The sequence below is a fragment of the Maylandia zebra genome, linkage group LG1, assembly GCF_041146795.1.
Source record: "Maylandia zebra isolate NMK-2024a linkage group LG1, Mzebra_GT3a, whole genome shotgun sequence".
In the NCBI taxonomy this organism is placed as follows: Eukaryota; Metazoa; Chordata; class Actinopteri; order Cichliformes; family Cichlidae; genus Maylandia; species Maylandia zebra.
Genome location: NC_135167.1, coordinates 29,633,556 through 29,661,444, shown reverse-complemented (window position 1 = coordinate 29,661,444; position 27,889 = coordinate 29,633,556). Strand labels below are relative to the sequence as shown.

Genomic DNA, 27,889 nt, shown 5'->3' with positions numbered 1-27,889 from the left:
GGAAATTCTCGTTGGGTTTGAAGAGGGAGGACACGATAGGGGAGGAACCTTGAGAACAGCATGACAACGCAAACCTTATAAAAGACGGAGACACACCCGGCTTATAGCTTCAGTTAAGCTCGCCTCTCAGACAGCAGCACCTTGCCATAGTCATGCTCAGCCTCATCAAATTGCCACGAGTCTTCACCATCAATCAAGTGCCCAAAGTAAGTTTACCTTCACTCAATCTTTACAATTTTTCGCTTTTTATAAGTGCTAGAAATTTGAAAAAAGAAAAAATTTCAAAGACAAATCTCAAACATGCAAAATGTTGAAAAAGAAACAAACCGCTTTTATATTTGAGAAGTCCTAGTCATGCATTCTTTGTTAAACTCTCAGAAGAGGTGAAAACAAAATTGGTCTTCTCACATTTGGGCAGAGCACTAACTGCAAGTGTTTCTTCATTGAGGTTTTCCATGAGGACGGCATTATTACTGGGTACCGGCACCCCCGGAGCTCAGCCACCGACTGCATCCTGAGCCTCTTCCAGATGACCAATGAGACGCTCAATATCTGGACCCATTTTCTGCCCACCTGGTACAGCTGACAATTTTTTTTCTCTTGTTTTTCTTTCACTGCAAAGTTGTTTTCACCCCCCTGCTGTGCGCTTGGAAAGATTGACAACATGCGACGCACCTGACAGAATTTAGATTCAGCTGGCAGGTGGCCTGGTTTGTACATGAGGTGACAGCTGAGCGATCAAGTACAGTCTTACATCATAGTTACTGAAGTCTTTCTACTATTTTCTCCGTTTACTAAATAAAAATATTAATACAGAAGAAAAGCTGAGCAGAAAAGCAGCGCTCCCGGCTGTGCTGACCCGGCTGTGCTGACCCGGCTGTGAATAAAGGGGCAGCAGAGAAGCAGCTTTTTAAAGCAGAGAAGAGTGTACGTGATTTTACACTCCCTCCTGACCAGCCTGGTCGGATTCATGAAAGAAGGAATCTTGCACATCTTGTAAAGCTCGTAGGACTCTGAGTTTTCTAGAATTTTCTTTGAATATTTGCTTACCTTATACCTTCGTGGCATTTTCTGCAGTCGGACCTAAGTCTTATCACCTCTATCAGTACAGTGCGCTTGGAATTCATGTTATGTGCACGTCTTGATGGAGTTCAACAGATGGCAGAGGATCAGTGGCACGTTACAGTACTAATACTAAAAAAAAAAAGTTTAAAAGTAGCGTGGCCAGTTTTCACAGAATGGAGATCAAAAGGCTCACGGGACCTGCAGCTTCAGCAGCATCTGTTTGCACTGACTTACGTAACACGAGGACTGAATATACACAGATGTTTGTTGTGATTTCAGCAACGATGCGGGTCCCCCATCACCGTGCCTCCCTGTCACTGTCATTTTGCGTATGACGATGCTCAATCTTAATATGAGCCTGTTTGTGTTTACACAATTCATTATCAGCAAAATTTGTGACTATTTGGGACGAAGGAGGATTACAAAGCTTTCCAGACAACAGACAAAGAAGTTTTCAAATTTGTAAAGTTGATCAGTAACTCATTAAATCTAGTTAGCTCATCATCATTCATCCTGGCATTTACAGAAAACCTTTCATTTTTCTATTTGAGCATAGTTATGATGGAGACTTAATGTCCTTTTTTATACTCAAGACTCAAGTGTAGATGTGGTTTCAGCATGAGCTACACTGATTAGGCAGTGCGTTACGTGAGGGAATTACTAAAATCTGAAAACTGCGATAAGGAATCCAGTCTGACGACTGTGTGCAGTAATTTAAGCCTGTCCAGTTTAAAGCCTGTCAGTTAGCACAACGATAAACCCAACGTAAGAGTTTGCATGACTAACAAACAGAAGGTGGACAAAGAAAAATACCGAGGACTCTTTTCTAAAGTAGTTTTGGCTCCTCGGCCTCCTAAACTTGCGATTCCTCTCTGTCTGTTTGACAAACGTGACTCTGTCCATGACTTGTGGCAGCTCTGTAGCTAACGTCTCGATGCTGTTCTTGTTGTGTAAGGATTTAAAGGTACTTCAGAGGCTTCTTTTCCCAGTAGTCGCTCTGCACTTCCTTCCTTCCTTTGATTGCATGGGTGGTTGTGAGTGTCTTTGTGTTCAGATAAGCAAAGGACACATGGGTGTTGGTGTCCAGGGGCTCTATGTAGACCTAGGTAGTAATGAGCAGATCTGTGCTGAAGACTTTTGCATAAACTGCCACAATTAGTTAACTGCTCGGTGATGGGAAAAGCACGAGTAATGTTGATTTGTTAGTGAGGCGCTCTGAGAAGTCGAGGCAGTGACTGCAATACACAAGGCAATACAATATCCTCATGATAGGATAAAAGTGTTTGGAAAGTCAAGTCAGCTGCAGAGGTAACTGCCAAATACATCATTTTCTGAGTAATAAAGTACTTTTTCTACACTGATAGGTGCTACATACAACTTTCTGCTATTATATGTAGGTTTTCTGGCCTCCTTAATGTTGCTGTGTCGCTTCAAAGCACGGAGCCAGCTGGACGTTCCGGCTCCAGTTAATACTTCTGGACACTTAAACACTTATTAGCTTTCTTGCCTTGAGGAAAAGTTTGACTCTCAGGTCTGTGTATAAAATATGGAGCTAGACAGCATAGCGCAGTGTACAGACTTGAAGGGGAAACAGCTGGGATGTCACCTCGTAGTCCTTGAGACTTTGCTTTGTGGTTCTTTAATCCTTCAGCACACAGAAATGTGAAAAATGACATTCAGTGGTTGTACAGAAAGCCGTGTGAAACATGGGAGCCAACGTGTGTTTACTGTGCTCACAGCTGACATATAGAGTATATTATTTCATATTTATACGTGACCGCAAATGGTATGACCACAGTGAATTCAGCGCTGAGCAGCTTACTAACAAAACAGAGCAATGATAGAAGTTGGGTTTAGTCATCGATGTGCGTCTTTCAGCTTTGACTGCCAGATTCTTTTTTAACCTTATAATTATCAGTTAGCTACAGTGCTCTTTAGTTAATAATTAACCTTTTCCATGTCTGACGAATGAAAGGAAAACCCCACCTAAAGTGTCACCCTAAACAGACTCAGAGCTCTGTTTGCCACGGCTGGAAAATCTGCCATGTTTGTTCAGCAGCATTGATTTGGTGACTATAAAAGCCATAGCATTCGATTTATATCATACCATCAAACTATTCATTAGACCTTCCCGTATGAAAGCACGTGCATCGTGTTTCTCCGTTTCTTCTTCCTGCAGTCTGTCTGTGCACACAGCCCTTTTTGTTCTGAGTACACCATCAAATAATCACACTCCAAAACTAAACGAATTAAAACTACTAAATACTCCTTATAACTAGACGCATCTGTCATAAGCATGTGTTACATCCATTCTGATTTCTTCAACCCAGTTTTTCTCCCGGCAGGTACTTCCTATGGAAACTAGTAACGGTGGTGCTGATGCAGAAAGCGTGGCAGGACTCCTTCACCTGGCCCATGGTGATCTTCCTGTTCACCTGCTGCATTTATCCACTGGCGTCGAGCTGCGCTCACACCTTCAGCACCATGTCAGTGCGGGCACGCCACATCTGCTTCTTTTTTGACTATGGCTCTATCAGTTTCTACAGCCTGGGTAAGTGAAAAACAAAAGCTGTTCGAGGAAGATACACGATGGGTGAATTTGTACTTCTACTCGAAAGGGGCAGGGACATCCACTGCACAGTAGTGGGTCCACTACATGTTCAGTGAAACCAATGTGGATTCCCTTTTCTAAAGTTCAGGCGCAGTCTAAACTTATGGTAGTTTTCTAGGTCAGATTTTAATGGAATTATGGAGTGCTGGAAGACTAGATTTTCATGCTTATGGTGTGCTCGGCTGCAGGCTCAGCGATCGTCTATTCAGCTTACATTTTCCCCGACAAGTGGGTGAACAGCTCCTTCCACCAGTCCTACATCACCATCACTGTGTTCAACACCGTCATCTGCACCATCCTAGCATGCTACTCCAGGTAAGCTGAAAAAATGACTTTTACATCCCTACTGCTGATGCTGTTTCTATCCTAGATTTATGCTTTTATTATGCAAGACGAGGTGTCTGTACTATGCAATTTAACATGCGAGCCTTCTTAACAGCAGATGGCTTCACTTTGTGCTTTTAACAAAATTTTCCAACTGAAAAAAACATTACGTCCCCAGCTCAAAATCAATTTTTAACTGATTCAAGCCAATCTAAAATCTAAAAGCTCATCTTATGCAAGATGAATAAAATATAAGTGCCTCACTGTGTATGAAAATGAAGGGGGGAAAAACAGGATAGAACCTCTCCATCGCATAAGAGTGCAGATACAATAAAACTAACAACAGTAAAGCTTTTTTTTGCGGGTGCATGGTGCAGAACTGAGCACAAACATGCTGCAGGTCCTTTTTAGCCTGTGTGACTGTGTGTTTGATCTAAACGTTTTTGCCCATTTAAAGCTCCAGCTGTGGGTGAAACTTTGAAATGGAAAGCTTTAGAGGAGTCCTCTGAGAAATTCAGTTAAGATCTAACATTTGCATCTTCTCATAATAACACACTAAATGCTTTTTCCTTTTCCCATGCTATACGTAACGCTGTATAGGCGAACATGCATGTTATCGTGTCGTCATTAGCACAGTAACACTTTCTAGGAAGCATACAGTTACGCAGTCAGTGTTTCAACTCCAGCTGAACTAATAAGAAGGAAAATATGTTTATAGCAGTTGGGAGAACCTGGTCCAGGACAACATTGTAATGTGACAACTAACAAATATTTGTCGTCTTTGTATCTCGAGGTTGTACTTGAGTACATGAGTCACGTAAATCTTGTCAAACAGCCTGAGCACCGTGTCTGGTAGAGCACAATGGTGGGCGTGGCTTACATCAAAAGCTAGATCATTCTCAGCGACTGCAAATCAGAACTCTTGGAAAATGTAAAGCTTGCTTTGATCATAAGAGGCAAAACACAGTATTCACTTTTCCACGTTTTCCATTTACAGCAATAATCATATTTATTACCTTTATGTACTGGAAAATGTTGGCTTGGTCTAGCTAATGATTGTTCTTTCACTTATCTCTCCCACCGCTAAGGCTTGGCTTACCATTTCTACAGTATAATCACGACATCATTAAGAGGTAAACAAAACGTATTTGCTAATAATCTGCTCCTCCGTCTCGTTTATCGTCCTCTGAACTGTATTTTTCATTACATTGTCATTATTTAAATGAAAGGTGCCTACGTAAAACATGCGAGTCATCTATTTAAAGTATTGACAAGTCTTCGGACACACCACAGTAGGTGAATGGAATTTCGAAGGTGCAATTGAGCAACTTGCTTCTTAACACAACTGTTGTTATGTATCTGTAAATGGCGTGGTAAATGGCCTGTATTTGTATAGCGCTTTTCTAGTCCCTAAGGGCCCCAAAGCGCTTTACACAACTATACGGACCAGCCCTGAACGGTGACTGACTCCAAGCACAGTTTCAATTGGAGCAGGTTGGAGGAGCTGACACACAGGGCAGCTAAACGTGTTCTGTAACAGCCTGACTCACTGACTCAAAGTCAATCCTGGCTTCACGCAACAATAGGAAAGGAGCGTGCACTGCAATTTACGAAGCATGGTCCACATGCTTCGTAAATTTAAATATATTTGCGTGTATTTATATTTTGAGTTGTTTAAAGAAAGATTTGTTTTATTATCATTTCTGGCTCATTCAAGCTGTTTTCAGCTGTAATTCCATTTTAATTTATGTTCTGTTTAAAAAATGTAGCAGGTTAATAATCAGTTCTTACATAATGTTTTCATTATCGATGATGATTCTGTTTCTGTTTCTGTAGAGCTTCCTCCACTGAAAATGCCTTTCTTTCTTTTTTTTCCCCTCCAGATTCCCTGAGTACCAGAGTCCAAAGTTTAGCAAATGTCTTAGAGTCGTAGCCTTTGCCTACCCTTACCTGTTTGACAACATTCCTCTGTTCTACCGGGTAAGGCACTTTAAACATCCACTTGCCTCACAAGACACACCTGAAACACTATAAAGCAAAATATGCGGTTAGTTCTAGAGAGGTAACCATACAATAGGTAACAGACTGAAAGCATGTGTGTGTTTGTAATTTTCTGTGTGAGTATCATCTTCAAACTTCTTTGCTACACCAAAAAACACAGCATTTTTTAAGGGTTTTTGACCCTGGTGCTCAATGTTCCACTTCCATTTGTATAACTTAGCCATCAACGCTACCTCAGATTTAACTTTAAAGCTGTTGCTGCTTTAAATAAACAAAAATAACAATTATTTCCCTTACACAAGTTATGCAGAAGTTAATTTTATCATCACACTGCCTTTGAAAGTTTAGCCAGCAAACACTGACGCGAAACAACAGAAAAACGTTGGCAAATAGCATCAGTAGATGGCTACACAGAAGCTATATAGTACGGGGCTAATATTCCAATACATATTCAATATATTGCTGCATCCTTGGTATAATAATCTAAAATTATGTATGTTACAGGGTAAAATTCACAGCTACTACAGAAAAGGGCATAATAAACAGATAAAAATCACTAACCCCTGAAGAAAATATTTTATTATATCATAAAACAATAAACTCCTTTTATTGAAGGCGGTAACCTTCTATAAAATGACGTAACCCCTTCAGTGTATATCAAGAGGAGCCGAGTATTTTCTTTGAAAGACTTACAAAGCAGAAGCCAATTGCTCATGTTTGGAACCCACCTGAATACTTTATAACCAATTAGCTCCCTGTTTAGATACATGCGTTTAACATTTATGATGAAAACAATATCATAAATATCATAAATGTGAAAAAATACTCTTGTTTTTTTCTCAATCTGCGTTTATGACATGAAAGCAGCTCCACTGGCAGATGCAGAGAGTTTGACCCTCATTAAGAAATTTTGGGGTGTTAAAGTAAAAAACAGTCATCGGCTATTTAACCATTGAAGTTAAAAGCGATTGTGCTGTCGTGTTCGCAGGTGTTCCTGTGTAAAGGGGAGGGCTGTACAGATAACGCTACCAACATCCTCCACTACTACCACATCACCCTGGCTTTTCTCACTGCTTTTCTGTTTGCCACCCATTTACCCGAGCGCCTGGCACCCGGAAGCTTCGACTTCATAGGTAAACCAGATCTGACGAGCACTCTTTATAATTATTAGCATGTTTAGCTTTTTCGGCCTGTTTACTGATAGAGCGTTATCGCCGGTTCCTCTTAGCTGTACATAGAGTTTCACAAAAAACCCCAAAGTAAACCACTGTACACAACCTGCTCAGCACTGAAAGGAAGACAGACAAAGGAGACATTTACAAGCTACTGAAAGCAGAGATCCATGAAAGAACTTTAACTACTGTCTCTTTGTTGGCAAAGATTACGTTAAAAATGCTCTCTGCATCGCTGTATTGTGCTGCATTTCTTGTCTTTTCCTTCAGCATGAAATTTTTTTTAGCTTTTTTGAATGGTCAATGTACTATTTATTATAAGTCATTTGTTTTGGCTATTTTTTTGCAATAAGTCTGTGATTTTCACGTCTTTATGGTTTTTGTACTTCAAATAAAGTGAATTTTAATGCTAATTTCTGATCCTAAGGTGAGGTTAATAAGCATTCACCAACACTAAGGGGTAATTAATCAGTGACAAAAAGATCATAAAGAGTTCCAACGGAAAAACATCCATCAATTATAAACCAAACCAGCATTGAACAAATGTTTGACTAGTTTGACTTAATCATTTTCCAGCACTGCACTTTATTAAGTGGATATTAAAAAGTATTCTCTCTGCTGTGCTACAACAATAATGCACAATCACCTCTGTTTTTTCACATATCCTGTGTTAATGTTGTGCTTCCAATGTGAATCATTTGCTCAGTGCTGAACGTTTGCAGTCTACCTCTTTCCTCTAACAAACACATATCAACTGCTCCCTCTGCAGGTCACAGCCATCAGCTTTTCCATGTGTGCGCCATCCTCGGCACCCACTTCCAGATGCAGGCCATGGAGCAGGACATGACGATACGCCGTTCCTGGCTCGTGGAAAACTCAATCCCCATCACATTTGCCAACTCAGTGGGTCCGGCGCTGCTTTGTGTGGTGTTGAATTTGGTTGTCATCTTCCTCTACAGCCTACCTCTCCTCTTGGGCCCAGTCTGCAAAGACAAGAAGTACAGTAGAGGACCAAAGAAAGACAAACTCTGCCCCCACAGCTGAACCTCCAGCTTCATTGGTCATGGTTTAAAGGGCTTTAACTCATCCAAATCATACACTTTATATGGTCCCAAGACTAAAGAAATTGCATTATGGGTAATATAAATGGTATAACATAGTGAAGGGTGCACCAGATGAGGAACTGACATGATGTTTAAATGAATCACGGTTGCATTTGGCCTTTAATTATCAATGAGATGCCTGCTGCTGTGCTGATAGGCTGAAAATATAGGTGCAAGGTACACAAACATAGCATGAAAATTAACAACGTGTTTGTTAAGTTTCATAATATGTAACGACTTTTAAATGTTTCTGAGGAAACCTGTTTCTACATGAAGCTACAAATGTAGCAGGTTAGCTACATTACGAGGCAGCGCATGTGTGTTTATCTTTTTGCTTCTCCGATTTCCACACTTGTGGTGTATGAAGAGACTGCAGGGAACAAAAACTATGTAAAATACTGTTTTTTCCCTTTCAATTGCAGGTTTTGATGCTGAACTGACAATGTGCCTTTTCATGTTTCTCATGACTGCCGTTAAGTTAAATGTGACATCAGTCAAATAATGCACATCAAACAAATGAAGCAGTTTTGTTCAGGGAGATCAGATGTTGTTTTTTTTTAGTTTAAACTTCAGCTTAATAGACTGACAGTGTGGTCACTGAGCACAGAGCTGATGTCCTCTGAGTCATTTATTTCCCTCAGAATGTCTGATGTTTCTGGTGTTACATTTTCCTGGATTACAAAACAGAGTATTTAAGAACAAAGTTATTTATTATGAGTTTTTCATATAAACTGTAAACTACGATTGTCTGTGTCCCTTTTATTTTAATTAGGAGCATCCTGTTGCATAATGCTGGCACATTAGTGTTTATCCTACAAGTATTTACATCCTATAACAGGGTGACCAGATCCCAATAAACTAAATGTGGGACAAACAGTTTGTTTGTCTGAGAGAAATATATGAGTATGAGTGTGAGACATGTGAGGCCTGGAGTGTCCAACCTAAAAGAATAAACAGATGTAAGCTATGCAGGTCAAATGTGAGGGCCAAATATAGTATTCGAATACATAGTATTCATATGGGCAGAGTCATGTGAGCAAAAGCAGGACAGCAACCTGCTTGCATCTACAAAAAATGGCCTGCTAACACTGATTGCAACTTGTGGTGACTAAATGGTTACCCAGATTGTGGATGTTTTAAAGTCACAACCACTTTTGATCCCAAGGTAATTGCACAGGTCGTCTGATAAGAGGCAACTTTTCTGCAAACACTTGTAGCCTGAGTTGGACTGGCTGGAATCACTCTCAGAGAGATTTTCAAAGGGTTGCCAACCACTGCTGTCTAATTTCGAAATGCAGACATGCCAACATGTCGCCAAGACTGCTGGCAATCATGGAAAATGACTCCCACCTTCTTCATAACACACTGGACAATATGAAGAGCAGTTTCAGCAACAGATTCCTTCAACCTTGCTGTCTGAGGGAACAACGCAGGAGTTTGTTCCTTCCTGCTGCTATCACTCTCTTTAGTTCATCCACTTGGGTCAGACCCACACATACTGAACCAGACTAAACATTGCTCACTGCACTCTGTCACTTTGTACTCCACAATGTATACTTGCACACCATCCATCCATCCATCTTCATCCGCTTATCCGAGGTCGGGTCGCGGGGGTAGCAGCCTAAGCAAAGAGGTCCAGACCTCCCTCTCCCCAGCCACCTCCTCCAGCTTGTCCGGGGGAATACCAAGGCGTTCCCAGGCCAGCCGAGAGATATAATCTCTCCAGCGTGTCCTGGGTCTGCCCCGGGGCCTCCTCCCGGTGGGACATGCCTGGAACACCTCGCCCAGGAGGCGCCCAGGGGGCATCCTTGCCAGATGCCCGAACCACCTCAGCTGGCTCCTTTCGATGTGGAGCAGCAGCTGCTCTACTCTAAGCCCCTCCCGGATGGCCGAACTTCTCACCCTATCTCTAAGGGAGAGGCCAGCCACCCTTCGGAGGAAGCTCATTTCCGCCGCTTGTATCCGCGATCTCGTTCTTTCGGTCACTACCCACAGCTCGTGGCCATAGGTGAGGGTAGGGACGTAGATCGACCGGTAAATTGAGAGCTTCGCTTTTACACTCAGCTCCCTCTTCACCACGACTGACCGGTGCAGCGTCCGCATTACTGCAGCCGCAGCCCCAATCCGTCTGTCGATCTCCAGCTCCCTTCTCCCATCACTCGCGAACAAGACCCCGAGATACTTGAACTCCTCCACTTGGGGCAGGAACTCATCCCCGACCCGGAGTGGGCACTCCACCCTTTTCCGGCTGAGAACCATGGCCTCAGATTTGGAGGTGCTGATCCTCATTCCCGCTGCGTTACACTCGGCTGCGAACCGCTCCAGTGCGAGCTGGAGGCCCTCACCCGATGAAGCCAACAGAACCACATCATCCGCAAAAATCAGAGATGAGATTCTGAGGCCACCAAAGCGAAAGCCCTCCGCCACTTGGCTGCGCCTAGAAATCCTGTCCATAAAAATTATGAACAGAACCGGAGACAAAGGGCAGCCTTGGCGGAGCCCATCACCCACCGGGAACGAGTCCGACTTATTGCCGGCAATGCGAACCAAGCTCTTGCAACGGTTGTATAGGGATTGAATGGCCCGTAGCAATGGGCCAGACACCCCATACTCGCGCAACACCTCCCACAGGACGCCCCGAGGGACACGGTCGAATGCCTTCTCCAGGTCCACAAAACACATGTAGACTGGTTGGGCAAACTCCCATGCACCCTCAAGTATCCTCGAGAGGACAAAGAGCTGGTCCAGTGTTCCGCGACCAGGACGAAAACCGCATTGTTCCTCCTGTATCCGAGGTTCGACTAGCGGACGAACCCTCCTCTCCAGCACCCTGGCATAGACTTTCCCGGGGAGGCTGAGGAGTGTGATCCCCCTGTAGTTGGAACACACCCTCCGGTCCCCCTTCTTGAAGATGGGGACCACCACCCCGGTCTGCCAGTCCACAGGTACTGCCCCTGATCTCCACGCAACATTGCAGAGACGTGTCAACCAAGACAGCCCTACAGCGTCCAGAGCCTTCAGGAACTCGGGGCGGACCTCATCGACACCAGGGGCTCTGCCACCAAGGAGTTGTTTAACTGCCTCAGTGACCTCGCCCCCGGAAATCGGTGGGTCACACCCCTCATCCCCAGACTCTGCTTCCTCCCCGGAAGACGTGTCAGTGGGATTAAGGAGGTCCTCGAAGTATTCCTTCCACCGCCCGACAATTTTCTCAGTCGACGTCAACAGCGCTCCGCCAGCACTATACACAGTGCAGGTAGAGCACCGCTTTCCCCTCCTGAGACGCCTGACGGTTTGCCAGAATCTCTTCGAGGCAGTCCGAAAGTCTTTTTCCATGGCCTCTCCGAACTCCTCCCACACCCGAGTTTTTGCTTCAGCCACTGCCCGAGCCGCATTCCGTTTGGCCTGTCGATACCTGTCGGCTGCCTCCGGAGTCCCACAGGCTAACCAAGCCCGATAGGCCTCCTTCTTCAGCCTGGTGGCTCCCTTCACCTCTGGTGTCCACCATTTGGTTCGGGGATTACCACCACGGCAGGCACCAACCACCTTGCGGCCGCAGCTCAATGCAGCAGCTTCGGCAATGGAGACGCTGAACATGGTCCATTCGGACTCAATGTCCCCAGTCTCCCTCGGAATGCTGTTGAAGCTCTGCCGGAGGTGTGCGTTGAAGATCTCGCGGACTGGGGCCTCTGCTAGACGTTCCCAGCACACCCTCACTACGCGTTTAGGTGCACCAGGTCTGTCCAGCGTCCTCCCCCGCCACCTGATCCAACTCACCACCAGGTGGTGATCAGTTGACAGCTCAGCCCCTCTCTTTACCCGAGTGTCCAGAACATATGGTCGCAGGTCTGGTGATACGATTACAAAATCGATCATCGACCTACGGCCTAGAGCATCCTGGTGCCACGTGCACTTATGGACACTCTTATGTTCGAACAGGGTGTTCGTTATGGCCAAACTGTGATTAGCACAGAAGTCCAATAACAAAGCACCGCTCGGGTTCAGATCAGGGAGGCCGTTCCTCCCAATCACGCCCCTCCAGGTCTCGCTGTCGTTACCCACGTGAGCATTGAAGTCTCCCAGCAGGACAACAGAGTCTCCAGGTGGAGCACCTTCCAGCACCCCCCCCAGGGACTCTAAGAAGGCTGGGTACTCCGAACTGCCACTCGGCGCATAAGCGCAGATGACAGTCAGGACCCGTTCCCCGACCCTAAGGCGCAGGGAACAAACCCTCTCGTCCACCGGGAAAAACCCCAACGTACCGGCAGCAAGCCGAGGGGATATAAGAATACCCACCCCAGCCCGCCGCCTCTCACCAGGGGCAACTCCAGACTGAGACAGAGTCCAGCCCCTCTCCAGGAGACTGGTTCCAGAGCCCAGACAATGCGTAGAGGTGAGCCCAACTATATCTAGCCGGTACCTCTCAACCTCACGCACCAACTCAGGCTCCTTCCCCACCAGAGAGGTGACATTCCATGTCCCTATTGCCAGTCTTGGCAGCCGGGGGTCGGTCCGCCAGGGCCTCCGCTCCTGGCCGCCACCCGGCTCACAATGCACCCGACCCCTATGGCGCCTCCTGCGGGTGGTGGGCCTGCGGGAGGATGGGCCCATGTCTCCTCTTCGGGCTGTGCCCGGCCGGGCCCCATGGACTAAGGCCCGGCCACCAGACGCTCGCCCTCGGGCACCCTCCCCGGGCCTGGCTCCAGGGCGGGGCCCCGGTAACCCTATCCCGGGCAGGGTAAACTGTTCCCTCGATATTCTTTTCATGGGGGTCTTCTGAATCGCTCTTTGTCTGGTCCCTCACCCAGGACCAGTTTGCCATGGGAGACCCTACCAGGGGGCAAAAGCCCCCAGACAACATAGCCCCTGGGATCCCTGGGACACACAAACCCCTCCACCACGATAAGATATTAGTGCACACCTGTACACTAATATCTTTAATATCACAGAAATATTAGTTAATAGTGTCCTTTTATATTCATGTATATAGTTATATTTATATCTCTATAAAGAGAAAATTCATTTTATGTGATTTGTTGTATGCATGCTGCTGTGACAATTCACAGTAGCATTCTTTTCTGGGATTAACAAAGTTTCTCTGATTCTGATCAGTCTGCACAACTCGAGGGGACTCGACTCAACTGCCTGTCAGTTGGTTGTTTTCTGGTTATATACCGACAGAACAGGACTGTTACTGAGCATAACCCATATGGAAAAGAGATATATAAATCTTATAAAGTTTGTATCTGTCTTGTGTGAAACTTGTATGAAAAGCATACGAGAGTGAAAACAGATATAAGATCCCTAGAGAAATTATATAAATGAAACTTGTATGTTTTGGATACTTAGTAAAATAATATATGAAAGTGGCCACTTTCCTGAGTAAATCATATAAGCCTTATATGATTCACTATATGAAGTAGGCCACATCTGATGCAAGTCTTTTATAAGTTTTTTCTATTTCTTTTCCATATGTGAGAGCTAAACGTGGATTTCTGTCTTTGTGCCCAATAACAGATAGGTGATTTCCAAGGACCCATTCAAACAGACTTATAGTAGACTGACTCCCTCTTATGGCAACATTTGGCAGGTTTCAGTGACAAGCTCATTTTATAACTTTATACAATGTAAAAATTATTTATCCATTAACTTTCTTATTGAATAAATGTATACTGCCAATGTTTAACTGGGAATGTTTGCAATAACACTGTGTAAACAACCATGGCAGACCCAGTGGCATTTTAACCATTCTTTATTAATACTGGATGGTTGCTGTTCACAATACACGTAGAGCTGCAGCTCTCCCGCTGCCCGCTCAACACCACCACAACAACAACGCCAACCACAGGACCCAGTACAATGTTTAATTCGGCGGGGCGTAATTGCGGATGCCGTGCAGGTGCGTCCGCCTCCTCTGCACGGCACCACAGGCCACGCCCCACCACACACTGTATCATGGAGTGTATCGTGGTAATTCCCACCTGTACTATTTGGTCACTCCATATCATGATCCTCTCCTGTGTGAAACTGAAAACAATGATAACTTGGGAAAAGCACTGGAAACTGACTTTCACTGACTTCACACACTTATAAGCACTTTTCCAGTCTTGTTGCATTTCACATGTGGTAACTTCCATGATATTCATATTTATTTTGGTCAGAAAATGACATGTTATCCTGCAAATGACCCATGAAGAAAGCCTTTCTGCTTTCTTCACAGCCGTTAAAGGCCAAATTTTAGAAAAGTGTCTGCCATGTACTGCTAATTTTTGTATACTACAGCCAATCAAAATAAGAGACTTTGACTCAGAGGGTGGAATGAGGGGACCAAAATGCTGTGCTGTCCCACAAAATTGTAACATCTGGTCACCCTTATAATGCCAGTACCCGAAAGGAGTTTGCATCGTGTCAACATTTTTCCATAATAAAGAGACCCAGTGAGGCCTACTACAATATAAATGCAACCTTTATCTACCGTTTGTGTAATTCTTCAACCAAATAAACAGATTGCACTAAAATAGGGGGGGCATTGGGTATAAAATGTAACAGAATACAGGAGATCAGGCAGGTGTCTGACGCTTAGACGACTCACTGAAGTGTTGGAAAAAATAAACTGTCGAACTAATTAATTGCAGATTAATTAGAAAAACGAGTTATTTCCCCAAATAGTCACTCTAATATATTGTCACCCAAGTCCCCCTTCTTTAACGTCTCAGGTGTAATTTAATTAAGGTTAATTACTAGTTTCAAAGTTCAGAAATAAAACAGAAGTTAAATGTTACGACATTGCTCTAAAAAATAGGAATGAAGAGGAAAGTCATGCTAAACTTGTGAAAATACAGCTTACCAGATTTTCGGACCTGTCTGTTTGATCCAGAGCTAGTAACGGAGTTAGGAGGGGGAGAGGATGGAGGCGGGACTTCCGCTGCAGAGTATTGAGATTGGCTGGAAGTTCAGATTTTCGGAAGAACGTTTACAAGAGGGAAATTTTCAAATCGAGAAGAGGCGCTCGTGAGAACAGCGGAGAGGGTGTTCACAAAACAAACAATGCAAAGACCGGGGTCAGTATTATCATCGTTTACACGTCTAACAGTGAACAGGTAGCACATTATAAATGAGAGACGTATTAAAAGGACGTTAGTTTACGGTTGTTCTCTGAAAAGGGAGCTTTGAGATTATCGCCGCGTAATTAAAACCGTCTGGTAACTGCTCAACTGGCTTCCAAGCTCAGATTCAACTCCTCGGCTGTTTCTGACAGTGTTTGCTACACTTTTTTTAAACCTAAAGGGTAGCGTGACTTCGGTTTGCTTAACGTTCAAAATATAATATCGAGTAAGAAATAAAATTACGTTACCGTGGTTAGCGAGTTAGAAGCTAACTTGGCTAGCTAGTTAGCGTAATTCATAAGAAGACTCCATTCATCATACACGTCAGACCCTCACTGACAGTTTTTTTTAACCTTCCGCCTACCTACCCCTGTCTAACTGTGTAGTTTGGCACTTTAAGCACACGTCTGTTTCTACATAATACCGCACAAGACACACACACGTTAAGATAGGTCGGTTATTCCGTAACTAAATAATGTGTTTGTTGTTGATGGTGTTGTACTGACACTTCCAGCAAAGGGAAGACTCCTCGGAGGCCTGGGCCAAAGAAGGCGTCCAACACAGAGAGAGATCCTGTGGGAGTAAGTGAACTTATTTACTCATTATTCATGAAACTAAAGTATAATTAATGGAGAAGCCATTACTGTCAAATCCTCTTTTTTTGTAGTTTAGTGCTTCGTGTAAACAAAGACAAGACAAGGTGATCGATGTAGTTCTTTACAGCTGCCAGTGCTTGTGACAGATAATTGCTGTTTTTCAAACAAAAATGAGAAAAAGGTGACTTATTTCAACCTTTTTGAGCCCTTTGTTATGACCATGCCAGTTAACTGTTGAGATTTGTTGTCTTGCTTATCGTATTTGTTAGTAAACTGAATATTTGGATTTGTACTGTTAACTGAGCAAAATGGCAAACTGGATTGTTACTTGGACTTGAGTTAGAAAAGTTTGACACATTTTCCCAGTGTTCTGGGGTTTCAGAAACTAAACAGTTAATCATGTGACTGATTGACTTAAAATCTTCTAGTCTAAAGAATTGTTAGTTACAGTCCTGTTGAATAATTTTGTCCGTTTTAAGCTCACAGACAGACTTCAAATCCATATATGTCCGTGAATTACCCTCCATCATGGTGGAGGGCTTTGTGTGTTCCAGTGATCACAGGGGTTATGTTTTGTTTCTAGTAGGGTCTCCAGACAAATTGGTCATGCGTGGGCGCCAAACAAAGAGCTTTTATAAAAACAACATTTATTGTAGGTGTACTGCCGTATACGGCCCCTTGGATCAGAGGATGAGGAATGCTGTGTTGAGATGATCAGCAGCACCACCATTCAGCTGCATGCTCCTGATGGTCTTAAAGCTAACCGAAATGGGGAATACAAGGAGGTAAGTGTGTTTTATAAAAATGTAAAACAAGCTGGCCACTCATACTTGATTAGTATCCCCCCCCCCCCCCTTTCATGAGCTCAGTTTATCGCTGTTAAACTGTGCTGAAAATCACAAAACAATACTGAACCCAGCAAATACCTGAAAGCGGCTACCAAAGAATTTTTTCGACAGCGATTTCATAAATTATAGTAACTGCTATTATTGTCTCTATTCTTCTTAATACCATTGATGTATGTTCTTGTTTGTTTACCCTTCAGACACAGTACTCCTTTAAGAAAGTATTCGGTATTAACACCACTCAGTTGGAGTTGTTTGAGGATGTTGCCAAGCCACTGGTAGAGGATCTAATTCACTGTAAAAATGGTAAGTCACTTGACATGTGTAATGTGTACTTTGAAGACTTGCCAAAAGATTACTGCTAGTTTGCCGTGCTGGTTCTCTGTGTGAGTCTCTGTGAGAGTTGCTTTACTGTGATGTTGCAATATCCTACCTACCTTCACCACAGGTCTGTTGTTTACGTATGGTGTTACTGGAAGTGGTAAGACCTTCACTATGACTGGCTCACCTGGAGAAGGTGGTCTTCTCCCCCGTTCTCTAGACATGATCTTCAACAGCATTGGACCCTTTCAGGCTAAAAGATTTGTAAGACTGAACAGTTTTGTTTTTGTTTTGTTTTTTTGCAGAGTGAGGCATTTACTGAAATTACCGAATATTTGTTTTAAACCTCTTCAGGTGTTCAAACCAGATGATAAAAATGGCATGGAGATCCAGAGTCAAGTTGATGCTCTCCTCGAGAGGCAGAAGCGAGACAGTCAGCAGGCAGTGCCCAAAACGCCATCTTCTAGGTAGCTAAGGAGTCATTTTAGTCCACTCTTCACTTTATACTTTCATGGTGGTCACGAGCACTGTTGACATTTGAGTTTAAAGTTTGCATTTCATTGTTAGGTTACTTTTTACTTTCTCTTCTTTCTTTTTTTTTAGGCAGAAGCCTGACCCTGAATTTGCAGATATGATCAGCCCAGATGAGGCCTGTAAATCGGAGAATGTGGATGAAGACGGTTGTTACGGTGTGTTTGTTTCCTACATTGAGATCTACAACAACTACATCTACGATCTCCTTGAAGATGCTCCGTATGACCCGATCAGACCAAAGTAAGAGATTAGAAATCAACATATGCTTTTGAAACATAACGTCTTGTTAAAAAGCTCTGTGTACAAAGCTACCCGACAGCACCCATACTTGTGGTGCACATGAAGATAGCAGTGTTGAAACTGAGAAAGTATAAAATGATACCATGTTTTTTTTATTTTATTTTTTATTTTTTTTGTGCTTCGTAGGTCTTTACTGACAAATTGTACTTGTAAAAACCCTGTTTTTTGTTAGGTGGCTCGGTGGAAGCACGCCTGTGCGGAGCAATGAGTATGTGTATGTGGCCAGTAAAATTGCATTACACAGTACTGTTTTTCATAGGCATAACTTGGCTGTAGCTGATAAGTTGTTTAAGTAATCAGTGCATTCCCTTCCCATTAATCCAGTCGTCTGTTTGTAGCATAGGTGTAGCTTACTGTTTTGTTTTTTTGTTTGTCTTTGTTTTTTTTCTCCCGCCGTTGTAGTTAATTGGCTCTCTGTCAACGTAGAGGAAACAGTGTCTTTAAACATTTCAAGCTGCTTTTGTGCAAATGCTGTGTGCATGTGTCTGTACCCCTAAATGAATGTGTATGTCTTCCTAGATTGCTTTTTTTTTTTTTTTTTTTTTTAATTTAAATTTAAATAATGGCGCTAACAATTATTTGGCATCTGGCTTTTGCTGCTTTGCTTACTATACCAACATGTAATTGCGTTACCTCACTGGTGTTTGCTTAGAAATATTTTGAATTTGTTGTAGACCACCTCAATCTAAGATTCTACGAGAAGATCAGAATCATAACATGTATGTGGCTGGCTGCACAGAGGTGGAGGTAAAATCAACAGAGGAAGCTTTTGAAGTCTTCTGGAAGGGTGAGTAGAAGTCAGAACTTGAATGTGTTGAAACATTTTAAACGGTATTGTGTCTGTTTGTTTTTTCTTATGATGGAAATCAGTAAAATATTTAAATCAAACAGTTCTTATGAGTTTGAAAAGAGTACAGATGCTGAGTAAAATGTAAAAAACAATAAAGTAAGTGGTACTAGAAACAACCAGCTGGAGGAAGATTTTGCAACTAATTATGATATTTGGCTGCAAAAGTAAAGATGGGCTGAATATCATTATCATCAGTACCTGATATCATCAAAAGATTCAGAATCTCTGTGCGCAGGGTATAGGGCCGAAAATCAGTATTGGATGACCATGACTTCTGGGCCGCTACAAGGCACTGGATTTAAAATGGGCATTATTATGTGGTTAAAATCCCTGCAGAGGCTCAGAACAACTTTTCACTGCCATCTACAGATCCAGTTTAAAGCCCTATCATGCAAAGAAGCAGCCATATTTGAACATAATCCAGAAATGCTGTCATCTTTTTTTGGGCGGGCCAAAGCTAATTAAAAGAATGGAATGAGGCAAAGTGGAAAACTCATCAGATAAATTGAAATCTGAATTTTTTTTTTTTTTTGTAAAATATAAGCTTTAAAAGAGTTTCTATATTGCATGTAAATGGAGAGCAGTGACTTAGATTTTACAATGTTTGTGCCATGCTGGGATTGCTGATGTACAGCAGAACAATTTTGAGCTTCCTGCAGACATCCTCCTGACTACCAGCAATGCAAATTTGTCCTCTGTAGAGGACCTTTCTAAACCTGAATATCTCCCATCCACTGCATACTACAGAATTACCTCCTTTTGGAATCTACAGAGGGCATTTAGGGTTTTCCAATGATACCAAATGTAAAGGGGTGGGCCTTTGGGAACTTTAGTTTTTTAATCAAGGAACATGGCGGCCATCGCTGCAAGCACATTTTATGGGGAGAACAAAAGTAAGTGCATAAAACTTTTCATTGAGCAATTTTTGGCTATAAATGTTAGCATATTTTAGATGAGGCTCTTAATAACACATTAAAACATAGTATGCTTAATTCTAACCTTTTTAGTATAGTATTGAAGTGTTTAAAAAATGTCCTCCGTAGTGGACATTTGTAGTCATTTCTTCCATTTTGTTCTGTTTTTTTTTTTTTTTTTTTTTTTTTTTTTTTTTTTTTTTTTAAATGACCAGAAAATGAGTCCTTTTTAGAAGCAGAAATAAATTTATTGCAGTTTGTTGAGGGAAACTCAGATCTTGAGTTGTCTGACGAAGAAGATCATAGGGAATAAGCCCTTCAAGCAGAAAGAAAGGGGAGCATCAGAGACGGTACTCAGACGAAGTCCTCCTGAACTTGCAGTTCTGTACTTTCTTGATCTGGCAATCACCAACTCATGGCTTCAGTATAGCAGTGACTTGCAGGTTTGGGTGAAGAAACCACTAAAATTCCCTGACTTCAAACTGCTCCTTGGTGAAGAGTTGAAGCAAATGTTTGCCATAAAAGTTCAGTTTTACATGCTTGGCCTTCCTATGTCCTCTGCAGTGGACATGTGATATCTAAAAAAGAAAAACCTTTTTTTTTCCCCCAAAAAATTATTTCTGTCTTTCTGATTACCTTACAAACATTGGGGGATTAAAAAAAAAAAAAAAAAAAATTTGATTGGACAACTTTTTTTTCCCCTGGTAGTCAGGAGGATATGGCAGCATTTATAATAAGTGATAAATCAAATTAACGCAAATAAATGGAAATTGTAGTAAATTAAAGTTGTTACTGCTGGTTTTTGAGCTCACAGATTGTGTTAATGATCTCCTCTCTGTCCAGGTCAAAAGAAAAGGAGGATAGCCAACACTCAGCTCAACCGTGAATCCAGCCGCTCCCACAGTGTCTTCACAATAAAACTGGCCCAGGCACCGCTAGATGCTGATGGGGACCACATACTACAGGTGACGCGCAGCCCTTATTTAAATATGTTTACATATGTCAGTGATATCGGTATCTTCAATTATACCTTTTTATTCAAAGAAAGACCGATGTTTTTGTTTTTTATAATGCTTGGTGATGCTGACACAATGTCACTGAACAACAGGACAAAAACCAGGTGAATGTGAGCCAGCTGTGTCTGGTTGACCTGGCCGGCAGTGAGCGCACTAACAGGACCAGAGCAGAGGGAAGCCGTCTCCGTGAAGCGGGTTTGTCTGTTGTCTGTTGTTTTTGTTTTTTTTGTTGTTGTTGTTGTTGTTTTCAGCTTTTCTAATGTTAACCACATTCTGAAAGTTTCTTTATGTAGAAATCACTTTTCTTAGGAGACCAAGCATTTTTAGTGATGTCTCATTTGCAGGAAATATTAACCAGTCCCTGATGACGCTGCGCACATGTATTGAAGTCCTGCGTGAAAATCAGATGTGTGGAACTAATAAGGTTCGTGTTTTATCATTTTCCCACCTCCTTGATCTCTGTTTTTAACATTTGTTGTTGTTTGTTTTTTTTGTTTTTTGTTTTTCATTCATTGCAGTTTCAGAGCTGTTGTTTTCTTTCAGATGGTGCCATACAGAGACTCCAAAGTTACCCATCTATTTAAAAACTACTTTGATGGGGAGGGAAAAGTCAGGATGATTGTTTGTGTCAACCCAAATGCTGATGACTATGAAGAAACTGTGGTAAGACATTTTCTTTTCGTGTGGTAGAATGGCCTGCATGAGCAAACTTTTCTTTTGCAGCCTTGCTGGATGCTTTATGAAATAATGTGTGTACTTTATTGATCCCCGTGGGGAAATTCCTCTCTGCATTTAAACCATTCACTCAGTAAAGCAGTGGGCAGCCATTGGGCACCCGGGGAGCAGTGTGTAGGGACGGTACCTTGCTCAGGGGTACCTCAGGGTAGCCGTTCAGTGGATTCGAACCCCCGACCTTCCGATCATGGGGCCACCACTCCACCTACTGAGCTGTCCCTGCCAAGTAGACTATTTCTAAAGAGTCCTCCATATTGTGTGTTGCAGTTGGTGATGCGCTTTGCAGAAATGACCCAAGAGGTAGAAGTGGCACGGCCGGTTGACCGTCCAATATGTGGCCTTGCTCCTGGACGCAGGCACAGAAACCAGGCTTTCAGAGACGAGCTCTCACGTCGTCTGGAAGAACGAGGAGGGCCCAGCAATGCTGGTAGATCACCTTCAAGTCTCTGCTGCTTGCTCATTGTGCTGTTATTATGCTGCATTCATACATTTAAACTTAAAGCAATCGGAGATGTTTTATTTTTTGTATGTTACTCAGTTTAAACAATCTTTACCATATCTGATTCTCATAGTAGATGACAGAGTTCTGATGACTCAGCTTATAGAAAGCCTTCCAGATTTACCTACTTGCGAGCTGGTCGACCCAGCTGATGACCAGACGCTGCCCCGCATGATTGAGGTCCTGGAAAGGAGGCATCAAATCCGACAGATGATGACAGAACAATTCAATAAAACTGGTACAGGCCATTTGTCTCCATCACGCAAAGTTTGGAATTCCAGGATTAGGCTGTTAGAGCAGATTTATTCGGTACAGCAGTGATGCATCAGTCTGAGTGTTTTCAGTATCTAAATCTTTTTTCTGTAATATGGATTGTGTTTTTGTTTTCACAAACAAGTAACATTTCTATTTAAAAATAAATATAAATCTACATCTGTTAATATCCGTGTGCTTCTTCCTACAGCTAATACAGTGAAATCCATGCTGCAGCAGTTTGACAGCCAGCTCAGTGCAAAGGATTACTTCCTTCACGATCAACAGAGCAAACTGAATGAAAAAGACAAAGTCATTCTCAGTCAGAAGACGGAGATAGAACGACTGGAGAAAAAGTCCAAAACGTTGGAGTATAAGGTGCTGTCTTCTTTCTACAACTGACACAAAACACATGTTCTTGGAAATGTGCATTCAGTTAATTTTCTTTTAAATAATGGCCTGCATTTAACTGTTTGTGTACGCTGCTCGTCTTCAGATCGATATCCTGCAGAAGACGACGGACATGTACGAGCAGGACAAACGTGCACTTCAGCAGGAGCTGGAGACCCGGGAGCACAGGCTACAGAGCGAGCTGTCAGAGAGGAAGCGCATGGAGCAGCGCATGCAGGGCGCGGTGACGGACACCAGACTCAAGTGGGAGAAGGAGTGTGTAAGTGGAGTTGTTCACTGTTTTGAGCCATTAGGATATCAGGTATTGTAAATTATTTTTCTGCAATCAAACGTTAATTTGCACAATTATAAGTTATATTTTACAATTGCATTTCAAATATGCATTGAGAGCCCTACTGTTTGGAAACATTTGTATGGGTACACACGGAGATTAACCCACATAATCTACCAAAACATGAACAGTGCAATGTAATTATACTAAACTCCACTTTGTAATGTCCCTCAGATCGTTCATGTAAGTTTGTAATTCCAATTGTTAGATATGACACGATCAAATAAGACTTTAAATTTTTTCTTGTCCATGGTTTCTGATTAGGAGAGACGGGTGAACGCAAAGCAGCTGGAGATGCAGAACAAGCTGTGGGTAAAGGATGAGAAGCTGAAGCAGCTGAAGGCCATAGTGACGGAGAGCAGCAGCGGTGGCAGCGCTCCCACTGAGCGTCCAGAGAAGCCCGAGAGGCCCTCAAGGGAGAGAGATCGAAACATCCAACAGAAGAGGTCTCCCTCTCCATCACCACTTCCTGTGAGTTATTTGCTGATGCTGCATGTTTCGCCAATGTGCACCTAATCATTCTGTCAACCCGATTGAATCAGCATGTTTCTAATCATTGTGAAAATCATGAGCAGGAATCCTGACATGTATACGCTTACTGGTTACATCACTTTGTTTTCTACTTTGTCTGTTGCTCTGTTGTGAATTTGTGTTAATCTGGAGCACCTAACATCCACAATACCTCATCCCTTTCAGGATTTCAGCCAAACTCCTTCCCACCAAAATAAAGCCAGAGTTAGGGTGTTTCAGGACCCCACCTCCACACCATCCTCCTCTGACTATTCTTCAGTAGCCTCCAGCATCTCTAGGTGGGAGCAGAGGTTCCCTGTAGATTCAGGCAGCCAGAATAGGTTCACCGGGACTCCCCAATGCAGGAGCCGGACTCCGGCCACATGCCACAGCACCAGCAGTGTTGGTCACAGGAGAGGCCAGCGCAGGGCCCCAGGCACTGAGGTCCCTGCCACCACTCTTGTCTATGGACTAGACCTAGAGGCAGGCACAAGGGTCAGTGTGTGCTAGAACCTAGATGTTCATCTCTGTGAGCCTGTAGTTTAAGCTTCGCCTTGGTGTAGAACTGCATCTGTGATTCCAACAGCTGTCGCCTTGTTTAGAAATACATTGAGTAGCAGCATCAGTGTAGACTGGTGTGTCTCCTGTCCTCGCTCTTAGGCAGACTGATCTGTCATGCTTGGAAATCTTCTTGGCTTGCATCTTAAGGCTCATGAGTATTTACATCATGTTTGTAGATCTTTCTTTTTCTGGATGCAAACTGCTCTCTAGAAATGCTTTTTTTTTTTTTTTTTTTTTTTTTTTTTTCTTCTTGTACTCCAGTAGCAAAATGGCATAAACATGGTATTGAAATGAACAGAAACATCTTTGTTCAAAAAACCCCCCAAAAAACACTGAGTATTAATAGTCTAGGGTCTAGGCCGTTGACAACGGTCCTCCGGAGTTCTCGGTCCTGAGCCTTATAGCAGCACCAGTGTTGCTAATTTTCAAATTAATGCTGAAATTTGCTCAATAAAACTGGATGATAATAAGTCGGCCAACGTGGGTGGGGAAAAGATTGGCTTTTGTAATGGGTGTCTGCATTACAAGATATGCTACCTTTGTGCTTCTTTGCATGCATTGTCATTAATTTCTTAATTCTTTAGAGTGCTATCACTTAATCGAAGGGAATTTTCACACCTATAGTTTGTTTACTCTGGTCTGAATCAGTTAATGACTTTGTAACTTTAAGCTTTCCCCTTTTGATTTGGTTCGCAAGTGGACTTCAAGCAAACCAAAATGCATCACTACAGACCACGCGAGAACGTTCAGTCTGCTAATTGGCCAGATGTGTCTGGGGCGGGAGCAACAAAAGTAGATGCAGGAAGTTGCTGGGTTTTGAACTCTTGGAGAACACAGAATTTGCATTCATTTCACAGCTAGTTGCTGACCCGTACAGATCTTTACACATCTCTATGGGCGATCGTGGCTCAAGAGTTGGGAGTTCGCCTTGTAATCGGAAGGTTGCCGGTTCGAGCCCCAGCTTGGACAGTCTCGGTCGTTGTGTCCTTGGGCAAGACACTTCACCTGTTGCCTACTGGTGGTGGTCAGAGGGCCCGGTGGCGCCAGTGTCCGGCAGCCTCACCTCTGTCAGTGCGCCCCAGGGTGGCTGTGGCTACAATGTAGCTTGCCATCACCAGTGTGTGAATGGGTGGATGACTGGATATGTAAAGCGCTTTGGGGTCCTTAGGGACTAGTAAAGCGCTATATAAATACAGGCCATTTACCAGGCCATTTAGTACCCTGCCACATTCCAGAATACAAAACACACATGGCTTTTTTTTCCTTGTAAGTAGCTCAAACATGTAAGATGCACCTGCTAGTTTGTTTGGATTGAGGTCGGGTCACATTCAAACCATGAAGAAACCCCTTAGTTCATCTGCATTGGTCTGCACCTGAGTGTGATTACTGTGTTCACACCTGCACAAGTGAACCACACCTGCACAAGTGAACCGCACCAAGGGGGAAACGAACCAGAGTTCAATATAAACTGACAAAACACTGCAGGTGTGAAAACACCCTTTGACAATGTGTATTGCTGGAAGACAGTTAAACTTTTAAATAAACTATTAAACTTTGATTAGAAATTTCCAGAAATAAAGTCTATAATGCATCAACTTCCTGTGACTTCCAGTAATACATTTATTTTCCTAACAAGCTAACACCTTCTAGCGTTTCACCTTCCCTACTAACCTCGACATAGTTTGATTGGAGTCACATGTGAATAACTTCCTGGTTTGTCTTTCTCACATTGGGATCACCAGAAGGCTCTTCCAGTTCATCCAAAACACAGGCGTTCACACTCTGCCGGTGGGGAGAAATGGGTAGACCACAAACCACCTTCTAATTTGGAGTTAGACACTGTCATGCAGCCAATCATACCCAATGCAATCAAGGTGTCCACCCCAAGTGAGAAGGCTCTGTCTAAATGCCACAAGTATGTGCTTAGACATCAAGAGCTTGCCTCTGACGGGGAGATCGAAACCAAACTGATTAAGGTAAAATCAAAAAATGTGACTAATTTTTGGTGTTTGATTTTGATCATTTTAGATGTTGCATGAATTTCACTTGATTACAGTGTTTTAGTGGGACGCTCCTTCCTATTTACTTACAGATTTAATTCTGATAACACTTTCCTCCTCTTTCCTTTTTTTTTTCTTCTTTTTTTTTTTTTTGTTCTTGTTGTTTAAACCTCACCAGGGTGATGTGTTTAAGACCAGAAGTGGCGGACAAGCTGTGCAATTTACAGACATTGAGACGCTCAAACAAGTGTGCCCGTTAGCACCAAGGTACAGTATTATGTACAGAAATGTGATATATTTCTGTGTGCACAGAGAAATATGACTATAATACCAAAACATAGCACTTATTAATGCTAATCAAATACAAGTTATTAAATGTTCCCAAATAGAGACTGGGAAAGGTTTGAATCCTTACTTTATAAGAGAACTGACTTAAAAACAACGCTCTTTGTTTCAGTCGCAAAAGGCGATCAGGATCTGCAGAAGGACCAGCTGAAGGGGAGGACATAGAAAACAGGGTAAGCTCTTAAAAAGCGTAAATACAACCACGAGCAAAACTTTACCTATGCTTTCTAATCCCTGTTCAAACTTTCCCTCCCTAGGCTCCAGCGGCTAGCACAAATTCATCCCATGGGTATCAAAAGTAAGCACAAAGCATGTGTTTGTTTTATGTACTTTAGATTTTGGTTTTCAGTTCAAACTAAACTCTGTTCTTGGTTGTCTTTGTTTTTCTTCCAGACGCAGAAAGCCTTAAATTGCCCTCAATATTTTCATCTTGCTTTTAACATACAAGAATGGGTAATTGTGAGGAAATTGAAGGGAAACTATGCATCTTTTGGATACCAAGTTGGGTCTTTTGTTTGTTTTGTTTTTTTTGTTTTTTAATTCTATCAAATCATATTAGGAATTATTCTGGTGGAATTATCATTTTTTCAGAACAAGAGCAATATTTAAGTTGTAATTGCTGTATTTGTGTTACTTTTTGAATTCTGGAAATATTTCTCCTTAAAAACATGAACAAACTTATAAACACTCTATAAATGGAACTTTTTATGCTTTTGAATGCTTTGTACTATCCAAAGACGACCACATGCCTCTATAGACCGTTGTGCTTCTTTTTTTTTTTTTTTTTTTTTCTCCTATGTCATTGTTTTTCTTTTCAAAGGTCATTGATTGATCGAATGCCAGACTAAGCATAATGCTGATTATTAAAAAAACAAATTTTAGAATATACTGTGTAGAATTGAAACTGTAAATATTACACTATTATGTAGGTTTTGAACTCGATCCCTGGCCTCCATGTAAATAGGTGTCATGCAACTTTTTACTTTGGCTTATTGAAACATCTCCTAAGACATGTAGCACACTGCTCTTTCTGGTGGCATTAAATTTATTCAAACACCAACATCAAGCCTCATTATGATTTTTTTATTTATTTATTTATTTTTTGGTCCTCAATCACCAAAGAGCGAATGGATTAAACTGACTTTGGTCTTAACCTTTCTAGTCCTGGGATTGACTTCACTTGCCTCCCAAACTCTCTTAGTTCATCATGGCAAAGATAAAACAAGGTGCTGGAAACATTCCTCAGAGGTTTTGGTCCATCTTGACATGACATCATCGCACAGTTGTTGCAGATTTGTCAGTTGATGTGAATGTGGGTACACTGTGGTCATACTGATGGACGCGGTCAACAACAATACTCATGTTACTCAGGCTGTGGTGTTTAAAAGCCTGTGCACGTTGTTGCCTCAGTTTCCTTTTCTTGGGGTTAGAGTCTTCTGGTAGCCCATCTGCTAAAGTTTGATGTGTTATCCATCCAGAGATGCTCC

The 27,889-nt window shown here is 42.5% G+C and overlaps 2 protein-coding genes and 1 long non-coding RNA gene across 14 annotated transcripts; 2 read left to right on the top strand and 1 right to left on the bottom strand.

Moving 5' to 3' along the window:
• Window positions 1-9,172, top strand: LOC101467396 (membrane progestin receptor gamma-B). Of its 2 annotated transcripts, XM_004557958.4 has the most exons (8): window positions 1-206; window positions 449-576; window positions 3,411-3,616; window positions 3,865-3,991; window positions 5,089-5,133; window positions 5,884-5,980; window positions 6,990-7,134; window positions 7,943-9,172. In XM_004557958.4, exons 1-8 carry the CDS (start codon window positions 153-155, stop codon window positions 8,215-8,217), a joined length of 1,077 nt encoding a protein of 358 aa, XP_004558015.1. In that variant the 5' UTR covers window positions 1-152; the 3' UTR covers window positions 8,218-9,172. The 2 variants fall into 2 exon arrangements, with proteins under 2 accessions (XP_004558015.1, XP_004558016.1); XM_004557959.4 differs by lacking the exon at window positions 5,089-5,133.
• LOC143418906 (uncharacterized) lies at window positions 7,739-15,755 on the bottom strand. Of its 3 annotated transcripts, none has more exons than XR_013098856.1 (3): window positions 15,631-15,755; window positions 15,124-15,201; window positions 7,739-8,156 (listed from the first exon to the last, which is right to left on the bottom strand). It is a non-coding gene; the product is annotated as an uncharacterized LOC143418906 (long non-coding RNA). The 3 variants fall into 3 exon arrangements; XR_013098855.1 differs by having other exon boundaries at window positions 15,124-15,221; window positions 15,631-15,706; XR_013098848.1 differs by lacking the exon at window positions 15,631-15,755 and having other exon boundaries at window positions 15,124-15,547.
• LOC101467914 (kinesin-like protein KIF23) lies at window positions 15,196-27,464 on the top strand. Of its 9 annotated transcripts, none has more exons than XM_076884590.1 (24): window positions 15,196-15,337; window positions 15,897-15,963; window positions 16,635-16,763; window positions 17,024-17,129; window positions 17,272-17,408; window positions 17,499-17,611; window positions 17,748-17,918; window positions 18,151-18,186; window positions 18,653-18,765; window positions 20,586-20,707; window positions 20,851-20,953; window positions 21,103-21,182; window positions 21,302-21,421; window positions 21,761-21,920; window positions 22,069-22,230; window positions 22,456-22,622; window positions 22,741-22,914; window positions 23,251-23,457; window positions 23,683-23,991; window positions 25,800-26,033; window positions 26,236-26,324; window positions 26,515-26,575; window positions 26,660-26,700; window positions 26,796-27,464. In XM_076884590.1, the coding sequence occupies exons 1-24, from the start codon at window positions 15,324-15,326 to the stop codon at window positions 26,809-26,811; spliced, it is 2,931 nt and encodes a 976-aa protein (XP_076740705.1). In that variant the 5' UTR covers window positions 15,196-15,323; the 3' UTR covers window positions 26,812-27,464. The 9 variants fall into 9 exon arrangements, with proteins under 9 accessions (XP_076740705.1, XP_076740702.1, XP_076740701.1 ...); XM_076884587.1 differs by having other exon boundaries at window positions 22,066-22,230; window positions 25,803-26,033; XM_076884586.1 differs by having other exon boundaries at window positions 22,066-22,230.
• The last annotated feature ends 425 nt before the right edge of the window (window positions 27,465-27,889 follow it).

What these genes read in the sequence shown, in the direction of transcription:
- LOC101467396 (XM_004557958.4), top strand. Translation starts at nt 153, where the DNA reads ATGCTCAGCCTCATCAAATTGCCACGAGTCTTCACCATCAATCAAGTG. An exon ending in CCATCAATCAAGTGCCCAAA is followed by an intron (nt 207 to 448) that starts GTAAGTTTACCT and finishes TTCTTCATTGAG; the next exon opens with GTTTTCCATGAGGACGGCAT. An exon ending in ACCCATTTTCTGCCCACCTG is followed by an intron (nt 577 to 3,410) that starts GTACAGCTGACA and finishes TTCTCCCGGCAG; the next exon opens with GTACTTCCTATGGAAACTAG.
- LOC101467914 (XM_076884586.1), top strand. An exon ending in TTTTGAAGTCTTCTGGAAGG is followed by an intron (nt 18,766 to 20,585) that starts GTGAGTAGAAGT and finishes CTCTCTGTCCAG; the next exon opens with GTCAAAAGAAAAGGAGGATA. An exon ending in GTGTGCCCGTTAGCACCAAG is followed by an intron (nt 26,325 to 26,514) that starts GTACAGTATTAT and finishes TCTTTGTTTCAG; the next exon opens with TCGCAAAAGGCGATCAGGAT.